General features: G+C 40.7%; 2 protein-coding genes across 6 annotated transcripts; one reads left to right on the forward strand and one right to left on the reverse strand.

The window, feature by feature from the left end:
- Window positions 1-1,311: 1,311 nt before the first annotated feature.
- LOC123154925 (ABC transporter C family member 13) lies at window positions 1,312-13,673 on the forward strand. Of its 5 annotated transcripts, XM_044573531.1 has the most exons (36): window positions 1,312-1,508; window positions 1,598-1,638; window positions 1,728-1,812; window positions 2,589-2,753; window positions 2,829-2,957; window positions 3,205-3,305; window positions 3,753-3,822; window positions 4,297-4,551; window positions 4,995-5,061; window positions 5,439-5,499; window positions 6,320-6,407; window positions 6,845-6,963; window positions 7,064-7,161; window positions 7,472-7,538; window positions 7,665-7,782; window positions 7,870-7,986; window positions 8,069-8,149; window positions 8,235-8,489; window positions 8,875-8,976; window positions 9,058-9,125; window positions 9,271-9,402; window positions 9,481-9,628; window positions 9,764-10,047; window positions 10,144-10,291; window positions 10,444-10,619; window positions 10,692-10,803; window positions 10,904-10,957; window positions 11,162-11,284; window positions 11,431-11,529; window positions 11,644-11,736; window positions 11,949-12,059; window positions 12,133-12,294; window positions 12,366-12,553; window positions 12,681-12,870; window positions 12,994-13,161; window positions 13,392-13,673. In XM_044573531.1, the coding sequence occupies exons 1-36, from the start codon at window positions 1,479-1,481 to the stop codon at window positions 13,467-13,469; spliced, it is 4,383 nt and encodes a 1,460-aa protein (XP_044429466.1). In that variant the 5' UTR covers window positions 1,312-1,478; the 3' UTR covers window positions 13,470-13,673. The 5 variants fall into 5 exon arrangements, with proteins under 5 accessions (XP_044429466.1, XP_044429468.1, XP_044429469.1 ...); XM_044573532.1 differs by lacking the exons at window positions 1,312-1,508; window positions 1,598-1,638 and having other exon boundaries at window positions 1,735-1,812; window positions 1,959-2,753; window positions 2,833-2,957; XM_044573533.1 differs by lacking the exons at window positions 1,312-1,508; window positions 1,598-1,638; window positions 3,205-3,305 and having other exon boundaries at window positions 1,731-2,753.
- A 77-nt stretch (window positions 13,674-13,750) lies between these two features.
- LOC123154926 (hydrophobic protein OSR8) lies at window positions 13,751-14,431 on the reverse strand. Its single transcript, XM_044573536.1, has 2 exons — window positions 14,178-14,431; window positions 13,751-14,068 (listed from the first exon to the last, which is right to left on the reverse strand). The coding sequence occupies exons 1-2, from the start codon at window positions 14,271-14,273 to the stop codon at window positions 13,934-13,936; spliced, it is 231 nt and encodes a 76-aa protein (XP_044429471.1). The 5' UTR covers window positions 14,274-14,431; the 3' UTR covers window positions 13,751-13,933.
- Window positions 14,432-15,264: the final 833 nt, after the last annotated feature.

Genomic DNA, 15,264 nt, shown 5'->3' on the forward strand with positions numbered 1-15,264 from the left:
TGCGTCCAAATCTCGAACCGCTTTCACAGTTTGATTCCTCGCATCGAGATCTTCAAAACTAGATCCCATGTTGATAGATTTTGACGAAATTTTCTCTCATGAAAAGCCCAGACAAAAAACCGGACCGAGAGCACGGGTTTTTTCACTTTTTGAAAGAGGGATGCCCATGCCTCTTACGAAATCACAACCGTGCCTCTCACGAAAGCAAAACCATGCCTTTCGCGAAAACAAAAAAAACACGTGTTTTTTTCGTTTTCGAGGAGGCACGACCATACTTCTCGCGAAAGGACAACCATGCCTCTCGCGGAAGCAAAATCGTGCCTTTTACAGAAGCAGAAAAAAAAGAGGAAACACGTGTTTTTTTCGTTTCCGAGAAGGCATGGCCATGCTCTCGCGAAAGGACAACCATGCCTCTCGCGAAAGCAAAATTATGTCTCTTGTGAAAGAAAGAAAAACAAAAAACGCATTTTCCCCCTTTTCCGAGAGGCACGGCCGTGCCTCCCGCGAAAGCACAAATGTACCTCTCGTAGAAGCAAAACTGTGACTCTCGCGAAAAAAAACAAAAAACTCGTCTTTTCTTTCCGTTTCCGAGAGGCACGGGCGTGCCTCTCGTGAAAGCACAACCATGCCTCTTGCAAAAGAAAAATAAATAGAAAACATATTTTTTTCGTTTCCAAGAGGCACGGCCGTGACTCGCGAAAGCAAAACCACTACTCTCGTGAAAGGGAAAAACACGTTTTTTCCTGCAATTTTTTTAAATATTTTTTTATCCAAAAGCTAAGGAAGACCGATAGAAAACCAAAACATCAAAATCCAAAAAAAAACATTTAAAAAAGCCGAAAACGTGTGCGAATTTTTTTTCGAAGAGAGCGCCAAGAGCGCAACACATGACGAACGGCTGAGAGCACGCCAAGTGACGCTGATCGTTATGAGGCTTCCGAAGAAGCGCTCGTCAACTAGTTGCTCTCGGTACTAGTGGGCAGCACATGAGAGAGTAGTTTTTCCTATGAGCGAAATGAGAGAGAGTAGGTATGTAACAGAGGTATGGATCCAAGGCCCAAAAGGCAAAAAGCTAAAAGCCCATCCACTATCGCAGAGCTCCCACCGGCGTCCGCGTGCCCGGTGCGTGCGCGCACGCCATTCGCGTCGCCCTAGTGCGGCCGCGGCTTTCTCTCTTTCAACCTTTTTTTCCCCAGAAAAGCTTAAGCCACTTTTCACCAGCCATGACATGTGGGTCCCGCGCTCGACGTGGCCCGGCCGCTCAGCGATGGAAGACGGCGACGGAAAAGTTGCACCAAAACCCCTCGCTCCACGGCGCACTCACTCATCAGGACGAGAGTGAGGGGAGAAGAGGAATGTGCGCGACGACGACGGCACGCTCGAGGGTCTCTCCCTCCTCCGCTCGCTAGTGTGGCCCCCGTCTCTCCGCTCGCCGCCGGGCCGAATCGCGCGCCCGCGCGCCCACCCCCGACGCCGCCATGGATTTCCTCTGCCCCGGCGATCCGACGGTACGGCTCCTAAACCCCTCGCGCGCGCCGGATTTCCCCCTTTTCGAATGCGCGCTGTGTTGATCAGGACGCGGCGGTGGTTTCTGCAGGTCTGGGACGGGAGGCGTTTCGCCCCGTGCTTCGCGGATTTATATCCTTTTTCCTCCTTCGTTGTGCGGGTGGTGACGATCGGAAATCGTTTTTGGCTTTGCTATTCCTTAATTTTGCTCCGCGTCGCACGGTGCTGGGGCTCGGGGGGAATGTGGTCGCCGCGGTCGCCGTCCTGACGCTCTTCATCGCCAGGAGGAACGCGTCTAGAGCCGAGGTACTGGTCCGACTGTGTTCAGAACTGATTAACTGCTCTGGTAAATTAGTTCGTATCAAAGTAAATAGGAGTATATCTTAATCGATACTTATAGTGGATACATGGTTGATGGCACCAACTTATTATTTGCTGGTGAGGCATCGCAGCACCGAGCAAAATCGCATACAAGTTCAGCTCAGTTTGCTTGCAATTGGGCCTCTCGAGTTTGAGGATGTCTGAAAGCACGAAGACAGTTAACTAGTGACAGAGACAACAATACAACATATATGATTATTTGCGGGACCTGTCATTCTCAAGGTGTTATTATTGTCTGTTTACAAATTCTAGGACAGTCGGATGCTGACAGCTATTTCTTACAGGCAGACCATTTATGTACTTATACTAATCTAGAGTGTTGAGTTTACTATCTATTAAACAATAGGTTGAAACAGGGGTTCAGTTAATAATATGCTGAAGGATGAATTGCTATGCAACTTCCATGTATTTCAGAACTCACTGAAGGTCTTTGTTGCCGGTTGGTTTTCTACCAGTTGGAGTACTGAACTCAAAGATTCTAGCTGATGATCTGTTTGATGTTTCTAGTGGAGAACAAATATGTCCTGTTTGAATAAGTGGAGAACTGAGAGTTGCTTAAATGTTGCAGAAGTTTAATCATCAAATATGCCATGTTTGCAACGATAGTTAATTAGACTTCAATTAGCGATTATAATTTTATACACTGTTATTACTTTTTGCCAATGTTCTTTTAACGATTATAATTTCACTCGCTGCTTCAGAACGTCAGGAGACGTTTACCAGAAAAGTTGTTTGTGTTCGGCATACCTAGCTTTGCAGCCTGCCTTTCTTTGCTTGGACTAATTGTGCTCGTAAAGAAGAAAATTGAAGGGATAGATGTCCCAAACCACGAATCATTCTTCAGGTGCTCCCAGTTTCTTGCATGGGTAAGAGGTTCATTACAATAACGATCTGCATGCTCTTCCTTTCCAGCCGGCCATTATAGTCTGTCCTTTGAATAGGTAGCTGTTCTTATCTCTGCCAATGGCCCTTGGTCCGAAATAATATGCAACCCAATCATATGCATCTGCTGGATGTTGAAGATTCTTCTAGAGATACCTCATTTGCAATACAAGCTTACAGAAATGAAGGTATTCCATTTTACACACAATCTGCTGTCTTTTCTTCCCTTTGAGTGATGCTTCTTTGTTATGGATACGAGTTATGACACTCTTCTCTACGATTTTCTGCTGTATTACGATAACCTATAATTTCTCTGTCCATTCAACTGTTTCTTTAGCTGGCATGGTACTGCAAGTTGCATACAAAATTGACATGAAATGGCAGCTACACAAAAAGAAGCATCTAGTTTATGCTCTGTTTTGGTGTTCATTACAGGCAATGGCCTATGTTACAGAGATCGTCTCATTCTCTACATCAATTACATTTGGACTTTTTCTTATTGTCATAACTGCAGTACACAAATTATGCAACAAAAGGTAACTGGTTGTAAATCACCCACAGCACATTATTGTTTTTATTAATGCTTAAATCGGTTTTTATCTTTTAGGAACTAGGAATTATACTTGGAGCAAGCATGTTGCTTATCATGAAATGCAACCTAAGTCATTGGTATATCATGTATAAATAACTTATGCTTAGTCATTCTAATTAGTACACTCTTGTGCTTTATTTTAATCTTACCATCCTCTATTTTATGTTTGTTGTTGTTAAATGAGGCAAAGTCAAACTACAACTGTAATTTGTTTTGGATCCATGCAGGCTGCATCCTCTATTTAACTTTAACCTAGGCACGCTAGACAATTCTTTTGCCAAGCACAGCAACCTAGCTACTCTGTTGAATAATCAACCCTGTGTTGTTATTCATACTGAGCTGTGTTCCTCACAATTCATGTAAAGCTGTGTGCTGTGTTGTTCTCTTTCAGAGAAGTTAACTCTATCGAAGCTCCCCTCATTCCGAGCAATGAAAATTCTGAGGCTGAAAATGCAAACTTGGTATGACGTTTTTGTAATCCCTTTTTGAGTTCCTGTTGTACATTCAGGATGTGTGCAATTTCGTATGTTATAAATGCATAATTTTGCCTAAACTCGTCAAGTTAATGTTAACTTTCCTCTCATAAAAATATATGGCATCTTTGTTTCGAGGGCAAGTGATTTGTGTGGTACAAATGGCATCCCTGTATTGGGTGCAGGTGTCAGCCCCAAACAGCTGAAAACTCCAAGTGACAATTGCAAACATGGCAGGAATAGTTGAATCAATATTAAGGTTATGCCAACCTACAATCCACACCTGCAAACATGTTCCTCTAAAACCATGCCAGTATGTTAATGTAAACCTTTGGTGTATGAAAAAAATATGTTCCTGCTACTTGATTATTTGTAATTTGGACACTGGTATTTCGCTTCTATTAACCAAATTACATAGTTCAGCTTCTGAGTTTCTCTATGCTTTATGTCCTGTCCTCTCAGATAAATAAGCAGCACAATGTCTGGGAACTGTTGACTTTTAAGTCTGTTAATCCAATGATGGACATTGGTATCAGAAGACAACTAGACTTCACAGATCTACTTGAATTACCCGCTGAGCTCAAAACTGCTTCCTGTTATGACAAACTTCTGTCTTCCTGGACTGCTGAACATCAAAAATACCATGCTGATTCTTCTCTACTTAGAGCTATGTTTTACGCTTATGGATGGTCCTACTTACGTTTGGGCATACTAAAGGTACCTTTTTAAAATTATTATAGATCAGCTGAGTAAATTTATGTCGTATATATGAGTTAGTTGTTCGGGGTTGTAATTTTATTAAAGAGGGCGTGGGATTTATGACACAGAAGTACATGATCTCTTTCTGCATCCCCCTTCTATAGCCATGTTGCATACATGACCAGATTAACCAAGTTACAAAAAAAAAGGATTATCATATTGCTATTGAAAACTCCATGTACTAGATGCTGGGATGGATTTTATTAATTTGATACGGGTCCTGTGACAGACAGCTTTGTGATTAATATATTGCTAGCAGTTCACAAAAAGGAGGTTGATGTACTTGGTTAATAATTTCTATCTTGTTCAACGAATGCTGGCAAAATTATTGCTTAGAATGAACCCTACATTCACAGATTGTTTTGTTTTCTAATATATTATTATAATTTCCGTTCGTGCAGGTGATAAATGACAGTATCAGTTTTGTAAGCCCACTGCTACTCAACAAGTTCATAAAGCTTATTCAAGGTGTTGTTTCCTAAAAATCTACAAGGCTTTCCACTAAAAATTTCCAAGGATAATAACTGCCATGTTCCTCTGGCACTAAAACTTGCACTATACAGAGTGTTTCTTTAGTTTGCTTCACATGGATAGCTCAGGAAAACCAAAGACAATCAGCAAATATTCTCACAAGCTTTTTAGAAGTAATTCTTAGGATGCTGCTGCTAGTTCTTGTAGAAGCACTGCATAATATGTTGGGATTCATCAATAAATAAACTACAAGATGTATCTGAATAATGTTCCTTATCAAAGTAGCATCCATTATACTGGTTTGTTTGTGCTTTTTAGCCATGTAAATAAACCAAGCTACATCTTCTGGTATTTATCAACATTTCTTTTGTCAGGTTCCGTTGGCATGGATGGATATATTATTGCCATTTCCCTAGGATTGACTTCGATTATCAAGTAAATCTTCTCACCACAAATTAATTGTGCGTTTTCGTGTGATCTGGAAGTCTAGCTAGACACATTATTCTTAACTCAGTCTTAGATACTGATGAGCTACAAGTGAATTTTGCAGCAAAAATAGTCACAATTTATGAAAATGATTTTTTTTTATTTTGGTACTTCACCTCGAGTGTTGGGTCCATTTTAGTTTTTTCTTTAAATTTGGAAGTGTAGACATATTGTTTTTAACCGAGTCTTAGACAGTGATGAGTTATAGTTGAAAATTGTGGTAACATAGTCATGAAGATGAAAAATTTATTTTTGATACTTCAACAAGAGTGACGAGTCTTTCTTTTAGCAGAAAGTGATGAGTCCATTTTATGTATTGAATTTATTGAGATCCACAGCATGCCTTCAGTTTCATTTTGAACGAAATAAACATTCAGTTTAAAAGTTGCAAACCGCGTAAGCCTCTTTTTTATTCACTGACGGACAGGTTATGTGATAGGCATTGTGGTCTTCTCATGTTATCTTCTGAAGAATGATGCATCATGCCGTACACTTGTACTGGTGTCACATATTTATTTTACTGCTGCTTTAGCTAGATTGGTTTCGTCCTGAATGGAATAAGTATGATAAAAACAATGACTTCACCAGTTATAATGTCTGACCTCTTGTGGTATTACAAGTGTGGTTTTTTACTTGTCGTAATGACCATACTAAACAATGAAACGACATAAATGCTGAACAATTATTTCCAGATGATTAACCACTTGTGCATCTTTTCAAATCTCATTAGTAATTAACTTTATTCAATTTCTGTTTCACCGTTTGCTAGGTCATTTTTAGATACCCAGTACTCCTTTCGTCTTGCAAAGCTCAAGTTGATGTTGCGATCAAGCATGATGGGAATAGTTTACCAGAAGGTATGCCTACTGTAATTCTGTCAAAAATAAAAAAAATTAAGCAAAGAACATTGCAGTCTGCTTGCATTGTACAATAGTTAATTAAACTGGTCGTGAGGAAATATTACTAAGATGTTTGTATGCATCTTGGCTACTATTCACTTCCCAAGAACGATAGGAATCATCATCTAGGACACTAGGTCACGATTTCCTGACATTCAGTATGGATCCAGTGAGTAGTTTGTATGATAGCTCATGTTTGTTTAGACCAATCTTGTGAGATTGTACAATAGTTGTAGCGCATCTTCTGTTGCTAGCTGCTGCTGTAGAGTGTTTTTTTTTGTTCTTACAAATCAACAAGGAATTTTGTAACAACTTCCGATAGACTTGAAGCATCATTCAAACATTACTTGACTTACCTTTGTCCCTTTTCATTTTGTATGCGCCTTAAAAAACAGTGTCTATGCCTCAGTCTATCTGAGCGTTCTAGGTTTTCTGAAGGAGAGATTCAGACCTTCATGTCTGTTGACGTTGACCGCACAGTAAACATATGTAACAATCTTCACGATGCTTGGAGGTATTTCATTCTCTACTGATTCTTGGCTATTACGAACTTAAATTGTATGCTTGTGCCGCCTTAATTAATTGCAGAATTGCACACTTTGGTGTTTGGTTAGCTTCCCATTGCAGATTGGACTTGCTCTTTACCTACTGTATACACAAGTCAATTATGCATTTCTATCTGGACTTGCAATAACAATCATACTGATACCAGGTATTGGTATTTTTTTAATTGTTTAATGTGAACTAGGTTTCCGTATATCGAGAGAGAGTTGCCAGGTCATAAATCCCATTTTTTCATGTTACTTGTAGATCATTCTTCAGCCTCTCACTTCATCAATGTCTCCGTTTATCTGGGGCGTTGACAGATACATCCTCCAATGCTAGCGCTAACACATAAAAATGTGCATCTTAAAGCAACCATGATTCCATAAATATTGCATCACGTCATGCTAGGCCTTTCTTATCATTACTTCAAGATTGATGTTAAAATTGTGTCATCAAAACACTGCCATATTTTACAGTGAACAAATGGATTTCTACAAGGATTGCTACTGCCACACAAAAAATGATGAAGCAAAAAGATGAGAGGTGAGATAAGCAATTCCTCTCTTACTATCGTGGAACAAAGAAACTATTGTCTTAATTGAATAATAGGAATAGAAAAAAAAGTTTGAGTAATTGTGCAAAAATGTCTGTTGCTATTTTTCTGTGCAGGATAAGTTGTGCAGGAGAACTCTTAGCACACATTAGAACAGTGAAGATGTACAGCTGGGACAAACTATTCACTCAACGCTTGAATAAAAGAAGAGAACTAGAAGTGAAGCATCTTGCGGTGTGCAGTTGCTTGTTAGCAATTTTAAAATTTCTATCAAGTTGCATTTTTGGCACTAGAACTCACAGGTGCTTCTTTTCCTGACAGACTCGAAAATATCTGGATGCATGGTGTGTCTATTTCTGGGCAACCACGCCAACATTGTTCTCCCTTTTCACCTTTTCCATATTTGCAATAATGGGCCACTCACTGGATGCCGCCACGGTAAAGCAATATCTTGAATTATATGTTTGAAACATGCCCTCGGGTCACGGGGTGTGACAAAAACTCCATACATGGATTCTAGGTTTTCACCTGTGTCGCACTCTTCAACACATTAATATCTCCCTTAAACTCATTGCCATGGGTTATTAATGGGATGATTGATGTAAGTTAGATGATCTCTATCTGCTATTGTAATGCCAGATGCATCTCTACCACTGTAACCTTACCTGTATTCTCTGGTATTGCAGTCTGTTATCTCTAGCAGAAGATTGCGCAACTATTTGTCTACTCCAGAGCATTGCTCTTCCGAGTTGACTATCTCAAGTGACGTTGTAAAGGATGATTCCAACAGACATACTGAAACAATCTATGATCCCACAGCTGTTATAATCAGGAACCTATGTTGTTCTTGGTCTAGTACCTCCACTGTTGAGCCCCAAATAATTCTCAGAGACATATCTCTGCAGCTACAGAAAGGCCTCTTCATTGCAATCGTAGGCGAGGTGATTTTTAAAATTGTATAATTATCCTACTACTTTCTTTGAATATTTCTCTTTTAGTTGGTGAAAGAATACCTTGGGGATACTGTATTACTGGCTGAAAATCATATTTGAATTTGCAATACTATTACCAGTGACACCTTCTTAAATTTTCATTGCCACACTTTTTTTCTTCTTTTCTCCAGCTTCATCGATTCTCTGACACTTCTATAATGCAAATTTGCGTTTGATTTGGATAATGATAGTTGGATAGGAACTTTCACAAGGCTTTCTATTAAGCACCTTAATTTGCCAAGAGGAGTAAAAATAACCACTCTTGTAGAGTGTTGTGGCTATTGCAGTTGTTTTCTGTTAATTGGAAAAATAATAATATTATGTTCATTTTCAGGTTGGTTCAGGCAAGTCATCTTTGCTGAACTCTATTATTGGAGAGATGTCTGTCATCAGTGGTTCTATTAACTCATGCGGTTCAATTGCATATGTACCACAGGTTGTACTTTATGATTTAGAGATGGCTTAAGATTTCGCAGTTGAACTGCATAAAACTTAAATTTTTCATTGGTTTTTGTAGGTACCTTGGATATTATCTGGGTCTTTACGGGATAACATTTTGCTTGGAAAAGGATTTGACACAAGGAGGTAGATTATTAAAATGTTATCTTTACCAATAAGAATCACTTGTTCTACTAATGGTGGTGCTTTTTTATTTTTCTTAAAAGCTGAAATACCTGGTGTTTATTGTGTAATATTTTAATTATTATTCTGTGTTGGAGCATTTATGTAGATATGAAGAAGTAATACAAGCATGTACCCTTGATGTTGACATCTCAACAATGATTGGGGGAGATATGTCACATATTGGAGAGAAAGGTCTCAACTTATCGGGTGGACAGAGAGCCCGTCTAGCATTGGCAAGGTCATATTAAAAACATTGTGCAGTTGACACTGGAAAGTCCAAAGTTTTTGTACTAACAACGTGATCATATACTTGCAGGGCTTTGTATCATGACTCTGATGTATACTTGTTCGATGATATACTTAGTGCAGTTGACTCACAGGTTGCTTCATGGATCCTCGAAAAAGCCATTATGGGACCACAAATGAAGCGAAAAACACGATTATTAAGCACCCACAATCTCCAGGTAATGATTTTCTGATCTCACCAAAGCAAATTGTAGCATGTTGTTTCTAAATGCATGAAACGAGCATTTAATTTGATAGCAAGAAAATGAAGATAGCTTCCACTAAAACAACAACAACGTTTCCTTTTTCTTCAGGCTATTTATGCTGCAGATATGATTGTGGTCATGGCTAATGGATTTGTCAAATGGTTCGGGACATTGGACAGTTTCTTGGCAACTCCATATTCAAAAATATCTAATCCAGATAGTTCATCTGCTGTCTCAGCAACAAGTTCACAAAAAAATAAAGGACCAAGCACCTTTGAATTCAACACTAAAGATGTGCTTGACAATGGTTCAGTGGTTGATCAGGAGGAACAAAGAGATCAGACTGAAGCAGAGGGCAGGAAAGAAGGCATGGTTGAGATAATTGTGTACAAGTGAGTTGTTTTGCAATATTGTTGATTTACTGCATTGAATAGTGGAAGCTTCTTAAACTTCCTACTACAACTAAACCGAAATGATTATTTCTACAGAAAATATGCAACACTTGCAGGGTGGTCAATGGTATTTCTGATATTTGTGAGTGCATTCTTAATGCAAGCATCTCGTAATGGCAATGATCTTTGGTTGACTTACTGGGTGGATAGCAGTTCAGGCACCAATAACACAAGATTTTATCTGGTAAGAGTGCTCTCTATCTAAGAATACTGAATTTGAACAGTTATTATTATAAATATGTTATCTATATCTGGTCACTCAAAACAGAAGACAACGTGTGAAATAAATAAGATCTGATGTGCATTTTTGCTTATCAAAGATTTTGATCTGTGTAGACTATCCTTGCTGGGTTTGGCATAATCAACTCCTTTTTCACATTGGGAAGGGCATTTTCTTTTGCATATGGCGGTCTGTGTGCAGCAATTCAGATACATGCCGATCTTCTTGGCAGTCTAATTGGTGCCCCAGTTTCTTTTTTCGACCAAAATCCCAGTGGCCGAATACTGAATAGGTTAGTATGTCAGGAATCTTCAGCAAACTCTGCAATACAGAAACATCCTTGATGAACTTTATGAACTTCCAGATTATCGTCAGACCTCTACACTGTTGATGATTCCCTTCCATTTATCCTCAATATATTTGTGGCCAACTTCTTCAGCTTACTTGGCACCCTTGTTGTTTTGTGTTATTCACAGGTAAATATGCAATAGTTTTACTATAATTCTAATGTGGGCCGACATTATATTCAAATAAATTAATTCACTTAGCTTGTAACTCATGAATGTTCCCATGCAGGTTACATTTCTACTCATCTTAGTCCCTCTCTGGCTTATCTACAGCAAAGTGCAGGTACTGTTATCCATTTCCTTAGTTTGTGCTTTTCTTCACTAAGGCTATGGTCCTTCACATTCTTCCAATTTTTTAAAATTCATTATTCGAACATTCTCAATGCATGTTATGTGTTAGCCTAAATACATTTACAGTGTGGAACCTGGTTCTTTTGCACTGTACATATGCTCTACTTTTGGAGAAACAAATTAACATTCTGTGCAGTTCTATTACAGGTCGACATCACGTGAAGTAAGACGGCTTGACAGTGTTGCTCGTTCACCTATCTATTCATCTTTTACAGAGACACTTGATGGTTCATCAACGATAAGAGCATTCCAAAAGGAGGTATGTTAATTACATCAGGACTATTGAAAATTATATGAAGGATACCAGAGCCTTTGCCTTCATTTGAACCTAGCTGTTAGAACTTTAAAGCTCAAGTGACTTGTGTTGATGTGATTTGTTCAAGATACTGACGGTAAAATACACAGGGTTTTTTCTTAGAGAGGTTCATCCAACAACTGACGCTATATCAGAAAACATCCTACTCTGAACTTACTGCTAGTCTGTGGCTCTCATTAAGACTCCAGGTATAACTCTTTGTCAAGGGATAGTAACTTCATCTTCTGTTATGAAACCATGAATCTTTATCTATTAGTTAGGCCTATCGCGCAGTCAATGTATTAACTAGCAGATCACTTTAGTTGTTGGCAGGGTTGGTCATTTTGTTCATCGCCGTGATTTCCGTTGTTGGCTTCCATAGCAACTCTCCTGTTAAGTTTGGTACACCTGGACTGGTAAGTATGACAGGGAAGAAATTACCAACTCCAGGCTCATTTGTTTACATTTCTGTTCCTGTTGAAAATATTGGTATGTTTGAACTATGTAGAATTTAAGATAGAGAAAATAAGAGATTACCAACTCCAGGCTCATTTTTTTACATTTCTGTTCCTGTTGAAAATATTGGTATGTTTGAACTATAGACTTTGATAGAGAAAATACACTGCAGGTTGGCCTGGCGTTATCGTATGCAGCACCTGTTGTATCACTGTTGAATAGCTTCTTAACCACTTTTACAGAGACAGAAAAGGAAATGATCTCTGTTGAGAGGGTTGTTGAGGTAAAAAGCCAAGAAATATTCTGCCTGTTACTGACAAGCATATTTTCCTCTAGTAATTCAATAATGCTTGCAGTATGTCGGTATACCTCAAGAAGAACTCCAGGGATCAGAAGCTCCTGATAGAAGTTGGCCAACAGAAGGGAAGATTGAGTTTGAGCATGTAACTCTAAGGTACAAAGCGGACCTACCACCGGCTTTGAATGAAATCTCATTCCATATTGAATCTGGCATGCAGGTATGGTAACTGTCTGTATATTCTTATTGAGTCATTCAGAAAACTACCATTAAACTTCCCTGGTTTATTAGGTTGGAATAATAGGAAGGACCGGAGCAGGAAAATCCAGTATACTGAATGCACTTTTCCGTTTAACTCCAATATGCAATGGTCGCATCTTAGTAGACGGTTTTGATGTGGCCAAAGTTGCTGTCCAAGATCTTCGTGGACATTTTGCAGTAGTACCCCAGAGTCCGTTTTTGTTTGATGGTTCTTTGAGGTAAACTATTAGTTGCTCTAATTTCTCTCTTTTCTGGCTTCTACAATTTTGTGGGCATTGGTTGGACATTTAGAGAACTAAACAGAGAAACCTATGTCCAGCATTCTAATTTTGAGTTGACAAACAGGGAAAACCTAGACCCTTTCGGTATAACAACAGATATCAGGATATGGGAAGCTCTTGAAAAATGCCATATGAAGGCAGAGATAGAATCAATAGGAGGACTCAATATTCATGTGAAAGAAAGTGGTGGATCCTTTTCAGTAGGCCAGCGACAACTCCTATGTCTCGCCCGTGCTATCCTAAAATCATCAAAGGTATCTATACTATGTTGGTCTTTTCAAACTTTCTGCAAGTTTCATCAGCAGCAAAAGCTTATGACGTTAAGCTGCGTGCCACGTAGTTGCTCAAAGAAGTTAAACTTGCTAATGATTCTACAGGTACTTTGCCTTGATGAGTGCACAGCCAATGTTGACAATCAGACAGCATTCCTGTTACAGAAAACTATTTCTGCTGAATGCAAGGGCATGACGGTCCTCACCATAGCCCACCGCATTTCAACTGTGATGAAGATGGACAATATTCTAGTTCTTGATCAAGGCAAACTGGTAAGCCATGCCTTTATGCTTTTATAACCTCTTAGTGGTGAGATATACCCGAAGAGTCAAAATCTGGATGCAACAAAATGCTTCACAGAAATGAACAAACGGCAACGTTAATCAGATGCCCTTCATTTGACATGTGCAGCAGCGTGGTTATACTATGTTCAAATCATTAGAAATGTGCCCTTCGCTCACCTTGTTAGAATGGTATCTAACTCTATTTCCTCCAAATTTAGGTTGAAGAAGGAAACCCGGAGGTTCTTATGAATGATGACAGATCAAGATTCTCACGATTTGCGAAGGCATCTATGTGATCCTAGGAAAATCATGTGCCACTCTGTGTTGTACTACTAGATGAAACACTAGCGCTTAGCTGCATCTCTCACTTTGATCAATGATACCGTCTTCAGCTCGCATGCGCATCTAAGAGCTTATAGGAAGCCTGATCCTCTAGCTTATGAATCGATTTGTCGGAACTCAAGGTTTTCTGAAATGGATCTAGGATATAATTTGTTATATCAAAGTATTGTCATCACAGCAAAGTTGAAATGAACCCAGATGAAATACTCATAAACCAACAATCACAACCGAACCAGGCAAGTAAGCAGTAGTACTGCAGTAATTGCAATCCACGGTACCAGCAAATCTGGATCCAATTTCAGGCACTATGTAACCCGTCCAAAATGTACATATACAGGGGGGCAGGAACAGGGCTGGTTCATTCCACTAACCTAATCCCACAGAAAGACCACACGGCGGGGGAGGAGAGGAGTGCTGCTCAGGCGACGTAGATGTAGTCGTCGTCGTGGCGGCGGACGCGGTCGGGGTCGACGGAGCAGATGACGTAGGCGGCGTAGAGGACGCCGGGGAGGTAGCCGAGGATGGTGAGCAGCACGCTGATCCAGAACTCCATCTGCCGCGGAAACGGGGAGGAGGAGAGAGAGAGAGAGACACGGTGATTAGCCGGCGAAGAAAGGGAGGGGGTTGAGGAGGGGAATGGCGAGGTAAAATTGGTGGCGTACGGAGCAGCAGCCGTGGCGGAGGCAGACGCCGAGGGGCGGGAGGAGGATGGCGCACATGATCTCCAGGCACCGGCAGCAGCACGAGCACAGCCCCATCGCGCTGTCTCCGGCTGGGTTGCTCGCGGTCGCCGGACTCGGAGGCGGAGGCGGAGCTGCGGGAGGGAAGTCGACCAACAACGATGCGTGCGCGGCTCTGTTTTTGTGTGGGGGAGGTCGCGACTCGGTTGGATTTGGGGACACGGAGACGCCACTTGTGCACGGCAGCGTCGCGCTTTACAGGTCACGCTGATCCGGAACCCCATCTGCTCCAGCAGCAACACAAAAGAAAACGGCATGCAAAAGAGAGAGAGACGACCAGATGGCCAGGCATCCGGTGAATCAGCTGGTGAAAGAGATGCATGGAGCTGTGTTTTGATTTTCGGTTTGAGCTTTTTTTCGCCCTAGGCCGAGATGGCCGAATTTCGGCCATTTTCAAAAAATTCGGCTGAAATTTGACCAAATTTTGACTGCAATTTGACTTAAATTTGACCAATATTTACCAAATTTGAGCAATTTCGGCCTAATTATACTTTTCGCCTCAGGCCGAGATGGCCGAAATTTGGCCGAAATCCACTTTTTGCGGCCGAAAATCAAAACACAGGCATGGAGGAAATGAAACACGGTGAGCTCGCTCGTTGGCCGGTGTGTGTGTGTGCTGCGTACGCACCTTTAGCCCCGGTTCATATCTCAAATCGGGACTAAAGGTCTAATCTTTAGTCCCGGTTTGAGACACGAACCGGGACTAAAGAGTGCGATGCCCTTTTGTTTCGGTTTGTGTCTCAAACCGGGACTAAAAGGCTCATTTGAACCGGAACTAATGCTTTTAGATGCTTGAACCGGGACTAATGCTCACATTAGTCCCGGTTCGTAATGCAACCGGAACTAATGTGTATATTGCGCTGTGACCAAAGCCATGTTTTCTACTAGTGAGGCGTCGCTCGGAAGGCAGAGCCGGCACAACCGGACATGGACGCACAAGCGCTGGCAGCGCAGGGGTGGTCATGGACTCCAACGCTGCCAGCTACACGTCCTACGTGTCGTCATCCAA

Source organism: Triticum aestivum, chromosome 7A, assembly GCF_018294505.1.
Source record: "Triticum aestivum cultivar Chinese Spring chromosome 7A, IWGSC CS RefSeq v2.1, whole genome shotgun sequence".
Taxonomy (NCBI): Eukaryota; Viridiplantae; Streptophyta; class Magnoliopsida; order Poales; family Poaceae; genus Triticum; species Triticum aestivum.